The sequence below is a fragment of the Propithecus coquereli genome, unplaced genomic scaffold, assembly GCF_000956105.1.
Source record: "Propithecus coquereli isolate 6110/MARCELLA unplaced genomic scaffold, Pcoq_1.0 Scaffold49, whole genome shotgun sequence".
Lineage (NCBI taxonomy): Eukaryota > Metazoa > Chordata > Mammalia > Primates > Indriidae > Propithecus > Propithecus coquereli.
Genome location: NW_012150729.1, coordinates 2897621 through 2909655, shown reverse-complemented (window position 1 = coordinate 2909655; position 12035 = coordinate 2897621). Strand labels below are relative to the sequence as shown.

The 12035-nt window shown below is 36.1% G+C and overlaps 1 protein-coding gene across 3 annotated transcripts in view; it reads right to left on the bottom strand.

The window, feature by feature from the left end:
• Nucleotides 1–12035, bottom strand: part of SLC4A10 (solute carrier family 4, sodium bicarbonate transporter, member 10) — a 409333-nt gene that overhangs the window by 74483 nt on the left and 322815 nt on the right. For all 3 annotated transcript variants that reach the window (XM_012655843.1, XM_012655844.1, XM_012655842.1), the window contains 5 exons: nucleotides 11627–11773; nucleotides 6618–6718; nucleotides 3440–3614; nucleotides 2720–2853; nucleotides 2071–2316 (listed from right to left, as the gene is read on the bottom strand). In XM_012655843.1, coding sequence (XP_012511297.1) covers nucleotides 2071–2316; nucleotides 2720–2853; nucleotides 3440–3614; nucleotides 6618–6718; nucleotides 11627–11773 — 803 coding nt within the window. The remainder of the gene's footprint in view (nucleotides 1–2070; nucleotides 2317–2719; nucleotides 2854–3439; nucleotides 3615–6617; nucleotides 6719–11626; nucleotides 11774–12035) is intronic.

Below are 12035 nucleotides of genomic sequence, written 5' to 3'. Positions count from 1 at the left end.
TTAGTATAATGACACTTAAAAACTGATTTAGTGTGAAAAGATCACAATGACAAGAAAGCCACTAAAAGTGTCATGTGGACTTAATGAAACAGAGTAAATGTTTTGTGCAGAAAAGAATTTAATTTTTTATTTTACCACTATCTATATGACTTTTGGCAAATACCTCAAAGCCTTAATGAATCTCTTGCATCGGGGCCTGCGCATGCCCTCTGAGCTACTACTTTCTACCCTATTCCTTAGAACCTTCCTAACCCCTACTGATTTTTTGTTCTATGTCACTTCCTCCAGGAAGCCTTCTCTGAACCCTAAATATAAGTTAGGTGATCTTCTAACGTGGTACCATAGCATTCTATACCAACCTCTCAACACAGCACTCATCTCATTATGTTGTCTGTTTGTCTACATTCCCTACTAAACTAGAAACTCATTGAGGACAGACTATTACTCATCATGATTTCCCTAGCACCTCCATAGTCTCTGGCATGTAGTAGGCTTGAAAATCCAACCAGAGATAATTATATATCCTCGTATGGATATCCAAGTTCAGTGACACACTCTCTTTTCGAGAGATAAATGAAATGGCATGTATCCCTGGTTCTGATCAAACCATTCTTCCGATCTGCCTGCTTCCTAGCCTCCTTAGTCCCTTCTTTTTTTTTTTTTTTTTTTTTTTGAGACAGAGTCTCAGTCTTTTGCCCGGGCTAGCTCACAGCAACCTCAAACTCCTGGGCTCAAGCGATCCTCCTGCCTCAGCCTCTTGAGTAGCTGGAACTACAGGCATGTGCCACCATGCCCGGCTAATTTTTTCTATATATTTTTAGTTGTCTGATTAATTTCTCTCTATTTTTAGTAGAGACGGGGTCTCGCTCTTGCTATGGCTGGTTTCGAACTCCTGAGCTCAAACAATCCGCCCGCCTCAGCCTCCCAGAGAGCTAGGATTACAGGCGTGAGCCACCGCGCCTGGCCCTTAGTCCCTTCTTAATCATGTTTACAACACTCTATTGGCTTTGAATGGGAAAGTTATTGTACATTTCCACTTTGATTTTTCTTGTCAAAAAAAGGGGGTGCACTGTCTAATGCTATCTCTAAAGACCAAAAACAAAAAAGTCAGAGTACTAAAAAATTATTATTTTCAGCATTGTATCATTACATCACTCTAAATGAAATTATAACATTGTACTATTTTGGTCTAATTTAAACAATTTAAACTTCTACTAGTAGATAAAGATAAAAATTTTTCAAAGGGTTTGAGGCCATATCTAAGCAGTTTATAGGAAAAGCATTGATGGATGATGCAGAGGTTTTAATAGTCTGATAAAAAACACACTGCTTCAAATATTTGCTGCATAAAAATCTATGCATAAACGCAACAAAAAAATTCTAAAATTAAACAAAAGAGTCATTTAATGGCCACATATAGTCTGCAGACAAAGCCTTAGACAAACTCCAAACTGCTGGCACACCAAAACTACAAAGAGCAGCAATAGGGCCAATCTCATTTTTAGTCTTTAACTGTAATATCACCTTCAACAAGTAATACCTGAATATTTTCATCACAAATGCTACAAGTTCCAAAACCAAAATTAAACTCAGTGATTTGTTCTTATCACACTTTCAAATGTCAAGCTAGTGTCAGCTAGAGACCCAATGAGTCTCCTTTACCTCACTGCTCTAAATCTGAAATCTTACATTTTCATTACTATGTTTCTTTGGATTATAGTAAATTGAAAAGACCCAGAAGAAAAACCAAAACACATATGTTTTGTGAAAGTAAAATTGTGTGTATTAAAATTGACTTGGTTCATTATCTCTTTCTTTTAGAGAATACTTGATAAATAATAGAACTTTAAAAAGATACTCTTGGCAGAGATGGTATAATGAGAACATAAATATCAGATGAGTGGCTGATTAGATGACTTTTAAAGTCCTGTTCAGCTCTGAAAGTCCAGGATTTAGGTCATGAATCAACTTAAGGCACATTCTCTGCTGAGTAAGTTCCTCATATTTCTTATAACAATAGCAATATTTGTAAAAAGAAAGGCCCCAGCCAACAGGGGAAATGGTACTTACGAGTATTGTGTCAGCAGTTCCAAATCATTATGCATGTTGATTGGATATGCTTCACTGAGCTCAAACAACTTCTCCAGGGCTTCATAAATGAAAATGATGCAAATTAGGGAAGCAAAAGCTTCTTCAGTAAACCGGGTGATATAGCAGACAAGAGAACTTGCATCAGTGGCCACAAGTATGATACATAGGGTTGCAGTCCAAAGTCCAATACTAGCTCTTAAAGACAGGTATGACAGCCCATATTCTCTAGGAGGAGGAAAAGGAAAGAACAGTGGAAAGAAGGTCATTTAACAGCTTGACACTATTTAAATAAACGAAAATAAGTGTAATTCAGGAAGTAAGTAAATAAACTTCACATCCCGTGAGTATCTAAACTCAAGACTTGGTCTAAAGGGAAAATCTAAGGGGACAAAACTAACAGAAGTTTCTTAGTGCCTAGAACTGAATCTTACTTTTTATAAAGATTAAATAACAATATACATAAATCTTTTACTTTTCCTCTATTTCCATGGAGAGACAAAAATTACAAACTGAATCAAATCAGCCAATTCCACCTCTCCCAACAGTCCTCCAAAAGTGATGTTGGGAGAAGTATAAATACAGTAAAGAAAAAGAAAGGGGCTAAGGGCCAAGAGTACATAACACTTACTTGCAAAATTTAAACAAAATCTTTTCAAACACCAAAACTGGTCCTGTACTGCCTAATATGGTAAGAGGCTGTCCACCAAAGAGAGAATAGGCTATCCCGGTCATGGATGCTCCAAAGAGAGATTCGATTGCACTCTGTGTAGAGATATAAATGGTTCCATTACCGCATCCATAGTAACTAGGGAGAAAATGTTTAAAATACATAGGTATGTACTTTCTCCTTCATTATGACAAGTCTAGCAATCCTGGGTAGGACATGGGGTAGGAACATGAGAAAGCAGGCCAACAGTAAGCAGAAAATGAATGGTAGCAAATGGAAAGGTGTCCTCTCCCCCTTCCTATCTTATGTTTCTGTTGCCTTACCAAAAGTTTAAATATATTCAGGATTAATGTCTGGACAGAAACATGGCCCGGGTATATGGGAAATGGTCATCTCATGAGGTAAAAACCGAGCCTAAAGCTAGGCTAGGACTGGGGGCAAAAGGGAACGGCATCAGATCAGAATCTTGTATATAAGTCTCAGAACTAGTTGCTATGAGATATTCCACACCCAGATTACCAATTCCACTAGCCATTCAGAAAATTCATATGAAGTTTATCTGCCAGACCATCTATTAAATCTCTCCTCATAAAGGAATCCAAAATAAAATGCTCATTTATCTAACTATGAATCCTAAAAATGGATTAAGTTTCAAAGTTCAGAGAAAAGCGTAATACATACTATACGCCCTTCAGTTGCTTCTCCCAGCAGTCCTCCAAATGTGATGACAGGAGACATACACGCGCAGTAGAGAAATAGAAAAGATGCTAAGCACTGCAGGCTGAAAGCATCTGTGAAGTCACTCCAGAAGTATGGAGCTTTTCTTTTGATATCTAAAATAAGTCCCCCAAAAATCCTAAAATAGGGGGAAAACACAATAGTGAAATACAAATATAAAAAAGCACACAAATCAAAATGCTCATTTGCTTTGTTGCCAGGTCACAGTATAGGTTTTCCATCAGCAGAGGTGAGACCCACATTATCCTGCTATGTTGTATTATCATGATCTACAGGGATGGCTTTGCACCACTAGGCTACCTCAATTCCTAACCAAATATCACGTCAACAACCAAAAATCCCAGGTTCTCTAAAACAAGGTTCAGAGCTGTTCACCAATCAAAATTCAAATAATGACATTCAAAGATCACTCTAATCTCTGTGACATTTCTACATCAACCTACTCCTCCTAAACTCAGACCTATCATCCTCAACCATTGGCAGTATTTTCTAATTGTTTACGTTCCATTTAACATAGCAGAAAGGGAGGGAGGGAGGGTTAACTGGCTTTTGTATACTCCAATAGTGAAATCACCCTAGAGAGAAAAAGCAGTGTTTAACCATGGCTCCAGTTACCTACTCTCTCTACCAAAAACTAAAACTAAAAATAAAAGTAAAAAAATCCCTCACCAGATACTGTTCCAGGGAGACATTTAAATGGCCTTATGGATAACAGCAATGCTTAATAGAGACAGATAGGTTCCATAGTTGTTTTCATTTTTAGGAAACTAGAGGAGAGTCCCTTATAATAACCAAACTAGATGAATGTAATTTTGATTCACTATTGCCTCAGCATATCCCAACATTTAGGATTCACAAGACAATAATGACTTTACTTGGTATAAATTCATTTATTCTAAATATATCTAAAATCACATTGAAACATTTAAAAGAGGATATTTTGGGGGGAAAAAGTATTAAACTGTAAAATGTTGCTTAAAATTTGAGGATTAAATTTTTTTAATCTATTGGAAATGACAGCTTTAATAAACAGGTATTCTCATTCTTTGGACATTTAATAATAATATGCAGACTTAACACTTGACTACTGGAAGTTCTTTGTGCTCCATGGAATAAAGATATGATATTAAAATGAATAAGACTATGATTAAGTTCCTACATGAAAGTTAATGGTGAAAAAACCTATTATGTTCCAATATACTGCCAGAATGCTGAATATACCTGGATCATACAAAAATGTTAAACTTTTGCTTTTTATTTTATAAATAAGAATATTCATTTGGTGGTCTTAGAATGACCTCAAAAATAATTATTCTCCTGAGAAATAAATTCCAGTTGGTCTTGAAAAATGTATGTATTCAGAATAACTGAAAATGTTCACCATTATCTTTAATTTCCCTGATATGATATAGACCTAATAGTTATAATACATAGTAACTATCTTACTATTACATGGGTATAGAATCACTATGCTTCCCTAGTGACTGCTTCCATCAGGGAGATACGAAGTAGGAGAGGGTTGAGAAGAATAAAATTTCAATTAAAAAAAAGGACATTTGAAACTCAGAGAAGCTTGCAGAGAACCTGTGAAATTTACACACACACAAAGATCACCTTAGGTTTCTCTACCTGTGTTTGGTAAGACATATGCATATTTTTAATTTGGGGGATCATTTCTGAATAATTTGCTAACTTATCAAAGCCATAATTCAAAGCAGATTTACTCTACTAGTCTATTTATACATTCATTTATGATTTATATCCCACCTAATCCCAAAAAGAATTTGAGGTGGTTATGAACTATTAATTAGTAATTAATATTTATAGTTTTGATAGAACTTCATATTAGACCATTGCTTTCTAATTAATTACTTATTAGCGCATACATTAGTCTGAATAGCTGTTATATTACTGTGTAATAAATGTGCTTTTAGCAGTAAAAATCTAAATCCGGAAGTGGGAGTTCATTACAGAGAACAGTGCAAGAGCAGCCCAGATGTACACCAGCAACTCCAGGAGAGCAGATGAGTAATGGATACTTCAAGTCATGTCAGCAACAGAATCTGTGGAAGAACTCTGGAGAAGCGAAGATACCGGATATTGGTGACCTGGGAGGATTTAGGAAGCAGTAAGGAAAAGTGAACTTCGAAAAAAATCTAAGCTATGTGGCATGTTACACCTGAGAAAGAGAAAAAAAAAATACCACCAAAAATAAAAAGACAGCATTTGAAAGTATGAAAGCAAACAGAATGAGTAACAAAGCTTCCAGTGAAGGGAAAAGGAAAAAATTGTTTGAACCGTCTCAAATTACATATCAAGCCTGAGGAAGACGTTAAAGGACATTTCCTCAAAGACAAAACATACATAAAGGGAAAGAACACAGAATTAAAATGCAGAGTTGTCAGGAACTGGAAAGTCAGCTTAGAGGACACATTGCAAGCGGTACGGGAACCGGCCTTGAGGACAGGGAGCACCAATCCTGCAAAGCCTTTGCGATTGCCTTTAATTACGATGGAGGCTGTGCTCACATATTCCCTGAAGAGAGGCCCACCCAAGGGTTTCTGATTTTCTGCTCACACATTGCTTGGAGAGAGACAAGCTGTCAAAAAACCATAAAGAACCATTTTAAGAAATAAATTGAAGCTTTCATCTCTTCAAAGATGTGTGATTAGAAAAATAAATCATATAGCTCTTTCAAATCACAGCCGTAAAAATAAAAAGTACCATTATATACATCCTACTTGCATTTAATGAGATAAGGTCTACAAGACTGAGTTCTTGGTATTCAGTTTTATTTCTATCTTGAACTTGACGCTTTCAACGGGCTCTTTTGGAAGAATCAATTGACAGTTTTCTTATTCTAAGAATCTGGGAATGCATTTTATGCACAGCAAAATGAAAGACTTAGTAAGATAAAATGGAATGGTGTATCCACTGCTTTAGTTTAACAGTAATGACAATCATTGGTAACTTTAGAGAAATCAAATTAATTGGCATTCTCGCCCAAAAAAGTAGGTATTAAAAGTATAAAGCAAATTAGATCTCAAACTAGCAATTCCTGACAGACAAGAATGACATGTCATTTGGTCCTTAAAGTCCCATGCGAGTGATTTTCACTAACCTTCCGGTTCGCTGGAGTTCAGGTCCACTATGTCCTCCATGGGGCTCAGCTTCCCCGTGGGCTGCTGTTCCATTTGGCACAGCAGGAATCTTCCTCTTCTCCTGCAGGAAGTTTCTTTGTTTGTTTTGTTGTGCTTTATTTTCAGGTGTAATTCTACTAACAATAACATTTTTTTTTCCGTGAAGCAATATCCAGAGTGGCTAAGAACCCAGGATTTGTTACTTATTTGCTGCTTGAACTCTGGGAGGTTATGTAGCCTCCTAAAGCTTCAGTTCCCTTCTTCATTTACTGGGGGTGACAACATTTACCTATCTTATATCATGCCTGAGAGAATTAAATGAGGTGATGGGTGTTTATTTTTTTAACTAATACTAATTGAGTGCCTAGTGTGTGTCATTCATTGTCATGAATGCTAGAGTTGCAAAGGTGGGCAAGGAAAAGCATTCTGTTAGTGGAAAGAGAATAAATTTACAATATTAGGTAAAGATAGGAGGTATGAAAAAAAGGAAGAGGCAGAGAGAGACCAAGTGGGAGCGAGGAGGTGTTAGCCATGGTGTGTTATATGCCTGGCATAGTTTAACTTTTCAATAAACATTAACTATTATCACTATTTTAAAAGTATATTTCCTAGGCTGAGTGCAGTGGCTCACGCCTGTAATCCTAGCACTTTGGGAGGCTGAGGTGGGAGGACTGCTTGAGGTCAGAAGTTCAAGACCAGCCTGAGCAAGAGTAAGACCCCATCTCTACAAAAAAAAAAATGGGAAAATTAGCCACACATAATGGCATGAGATCGCTAGAGCCCAGAAGTTTGCAGTTGCAGTGAGCTATGATGACACCACTGCACTCTAGCCTAAGTGACAGAGACCCTATCTCAGAAAAATAACATAAAATAAAATAAAATAAAAGTATGTTTTCCTCTGTGATTCCAGCTGATATCTTTCTTCCCAGGAAATAATTTGTAATAGGGGCCTTTCTGACTCATAGAGGCCCAAAGACTATTGCAAAAATAAGGCTTCGAATTGAATCAATGATAAATTAACAGAGATTTAGGCAGCGCTGTTTTCCCATAGGTCTATTATACCCATTTTCATCAGCGACAGAGATTTTTTAAAAAATCACGTAGTCCTATCAAAACATCCTAGCTATGGTGATCTTTGAACACCAATGTGTTCAAAAGCACTTCAAAGGATAGTAAAAAAAACATTTAATTGGTGCAATTAAGATTTTTACTTGACTACCATTCCGAAATAGAATTAGTATAAACATGAAGAACAAAAGTGACTTATCAACTGATAGCGCATACAATGGGACTTTTAGATAGAATGATATGGGTTAAAACATGATAAAGATAGGTTTTGAAATACACACAATACAGGAAAGTTTATTGCTTAATATTTGTACGATTTCCCCAGGTATATGCATAGATACAATGAGACCGAAGTTCAAAGATAAAAAAGAAGACATCTGTCAATTGATGAAGGAGCTGTTTTTACAGGTAAATAGAATACATTAGTAAAGAAATTTAAGATTGTCCGTCAATACCTACTCTTTCCAGTCACTTAGAGAAACATTTCATAGCTTCCACAAGTTTCAGAAAACAGGTAATATTGTATGGTCTTCTGGGGGCACTATCCCTTACGAGGTAAGTTAACTCTTTTTTTTTTTTTTTTGAGACAGAGTGTGTTGCCCGGGGTAGAATGCTGTGGCGTCATCTTAGCTCACAGCAACCTCAAACTCCTGGGCTCAACCAATCCTTCTGCCTCAGCCTCCCAAGTAGCTGGGACTACAGGCATGCGCCACCATGCCGGGCTAATTTTTTCTATATATTTTTAGTTGTTGGATTAATTTCTTTCTATTTTTAGTAGAGGCGGGGTCTCGCTCTTGCTCAGGCTGGTCTCGAACTCCGGAGCTCAAACAATCTGCCCGCCTTGGCCTCCCAGAGTGCTAGGATTACAGGCGAGATAAGTTAACTCTTGTTTTATAATGACAAAAACAAGAGAGTGTGTTGTCTTGGAAGCCAAGTAAAGAAAGTATATCAAGGAAAAGGGAGCCATCAACTCTGTTAAATGCTGCTGATTGATAGGTTAAATAAAGTACAGACTGAGAACTGACCACAGGATTTAGCACTGCGGAGATTATTGGTGACCTTCATCTATTTTAATGAAGTGGTAGGGGCAAACGCCTATTGAAGTAGGTGTTAAGAGAGAATTGGAGGAGAGTAATTGGAAGCAGGTAGCATGGAGAACTCTTCTGTTGCAGTTTGTGGCAAAGGGAAATGAAGAAGAACAGCTGGCTGAGGAGTGGTATCAATAGGGTACTTTTTTTTTAAGATTGGTAAATTAACAATATGTTGTATGCTAATAAAAATGATACAGTACAGAACAAAAGAATTGACATAGAGGAGAAAGAGGAGAATTGGTAATGTTCTTGAGTAGATGTGAGGAGATGGGATATAGTACAAATGTTGAAGGCTGGCTTTGGATAGTTTATCAGTAGTAACACGGGAAGGTAGAGTATATGGATGCAGATGCTGGCAGGTAGATATTTAGGATACTGGAGTCTATGGAAGTTCTTTTTTGATCATTTCAAATTTCTTGGGGAAATAAGAGGCAAGTTACATATAAGAAGGAGGGTCACAAAGGATGTGCTGAAGGTTTGAGGAGAGAACAGATGGAAAATAGTCATCAAGAGAGAACGACTGGACTAGGGAAGTATGTATGATGTACTTGCAACATGAAGGGCCCACTTGAGGTACGTGGTCATGAATTTATGTGAGAACAGCCTTGGTAGTTATATGTTCTCCTTCAGCTTCAGCTGTATCAATGCAGGTATAAAGTAAAGAGCTGGATTCTCACAAGGTTGTGGTTTTGCAAAGCAAGTACATGGCAAGAAAGGAAAGCAAAGAAGTTTAGAGCACATGCAAGGGAGTGATTGTAATGACTGACACAAAGTTCTAATGAATATTTTCAGGGTTATCCTTTGAGATGACAAGTTATTCTTGTCTTAACTGAAAGGAAAAAGTTTTAAAAATGCTGTGATTTTCACATTTCAAAAGAATAAAACCCATGGGAATTATCCCATGGGGGAAATATTATTTAAATGAGTATGAGGTCAGGGTACTTAATACATATTAATTCATTTTACTCCATCTAATAAAAAAAGGGGGCCTTATGCTATCTATTATTTAATTACAGTGTACATTTTAAAAGTATTAATGTTGAAAAGTAGCATACAGTGTATCTCTAATGCATACTCATTGTATAGAATTGTGCTGTCTGATACACCCCCATACTAACCCCAAATGTCTATTTAAATTTAAGTTAATTAAAATCCAAAAATTCAGTCCTTCAGTTGCAACAGCAACATTTCTAGTGCTCAATAGTGGCTTGAGTATTAGATAGCATAGATATAGAACATTTTCGTTACTGCAGCAAGTTCTATTGGATTGCATTGATACAGAACATAAGTAGAGAGGTTAAAGCATTTGTTCAAGGTCATGCAAATGGATAATGACTGAACCCAGATGCCTTGATTCTTAATTTAATGTTCTTTCTACTACTGCCTCTCAATACCCAGAATCCAATAATTAATTCTGCTTTTAAAAGGTCTCATAAAAATAATAAAAAAATACAGATCTCCAAAACCTCTACTTGCTTCAAAAACATTATTCTTCAAAAACAAAGTGTTTTTCAAAGTGCTTAACTTTACCTTCAATGTGTGAAGAACAAATTGGTATTACAGTGACATTTAAAGTTTTACTCTCAATGTATTGATATTTTTGCTGAATTTCTGCAAATAACATCAATTAAAAAGTTTCTATCTTATTACTTCAGGAAGCATTACATTGCCTTTTATAATATCATTAGTGCAAAGTTGTACACGAGAACAGAAATGAGACAATCTACAACCCCAACGATTATGTCTTAAGCAACTGCTTTTATTTTAATAATAGATCAACTGAAATATGTGGCTGCAGTTATAGAATTACAAAATGGTAATTGTTGATAAAAGGTAAGTAAATAATCTTTAATAATTATGAAATGACTTCAGAATGAAAATATAGAAATGAGATGTCAGATTATTTTCTTTAAAATGACAGTGGGCTTGAGATGACCTTTTTAAGCACTAATGGCTGAGAGGTATACTTGCTCATTTGCCCACCTCTGGCTAACCAGAAAAACCTCTAAGTCCATGGCTGGATCAATTAGGCCATTTGTCCCTTTGAATAGACAGCACAGTCAGAACAAGCTGGACTTCACAGGCAAGGACCAAAGGCAAGGCTGAGTACATGACAACTGGGAGGGTTGTGGGAGGCAGATTCAGTAGGAACAGACGTGGCACTGTTAGGAGTGGGCTTAACAAACATTTGGCCAACACTCTTAACAGTAATGTCTGCAATAAAAAAATGACCCCAAACGATAGCAATGCTCTTTATTTACGTGTTTCTGGATTGTATGATAGCTAAAATACATACTAGATTTTCATAAGCAGAATATTTTATAATTTTTATACCATTTGCCCACACAAAATTAATACAAGTATAAGAATTATAATTTTAAAATCTTCCCAATTTTTACTATGATCAGCAGTAATAGGAAGTTTTCTACATAATGTCATTAAGCCATGCCTTTGAATTTTCCTAATACTTGCCAATTTCAAAGTGACGAATCAGATCATACAAAAGCAGTAATGTACTTTTTCTCAGGCCATATTTTACATTGTTATTAAAATTTAAATTTTCCTGCAGTGTAATAACTTTTAGTTGGTTCTAAAATATTTCCAGGTATATGGGACTGTTTTATTTTGTAGCTTATCATCAAAATGCCAAGTTTCTCAGGGAGGTGTGGTGGCTTAGCATCAAGGCAGATTTTGTACCTTCATGCTCCCGCTTTATTAGAGATTATAACTTAAATCATTTGAGTATTTTTGATGTTTATGCTATTTTAAGACATGCCTTTAAAAGACAACAAAATAACGAGAATTTGAAGAATGTTTTCAAATATACGTACCTGGGAAGGAACATTTTTGGGAGGCTCTATTCGAATGCTTGGATCCCATTCTCCAGGAGGGAGAACAGTAACCTGATCCAGAAATTCATCAATTCCTGATACCAAGTCATTACGATCTTTAGCTTTGTAAGCAACGTCATGAAATACCTTTAGAAGAAACAGAAATATCATTTGTAGTTAAAAAATTATAAAACTGTAATGTGTTCAGTGTTTTTTTATCCCAGATAGCTCAAATTGTGGTTATAACAATTTGAAGAAACAGGCAGCTCTGACACTATAGAAGGTTGTAATGTAAAATAGTATAACTGAGTTTGTTTCATTAATCCACACAGATGCTTATTTTTCTCAGGATGCAAGATGAATGTTGAATTTTCTAGAAGCAAGTAGTAAGGGAAAGGAGGATGAAAGG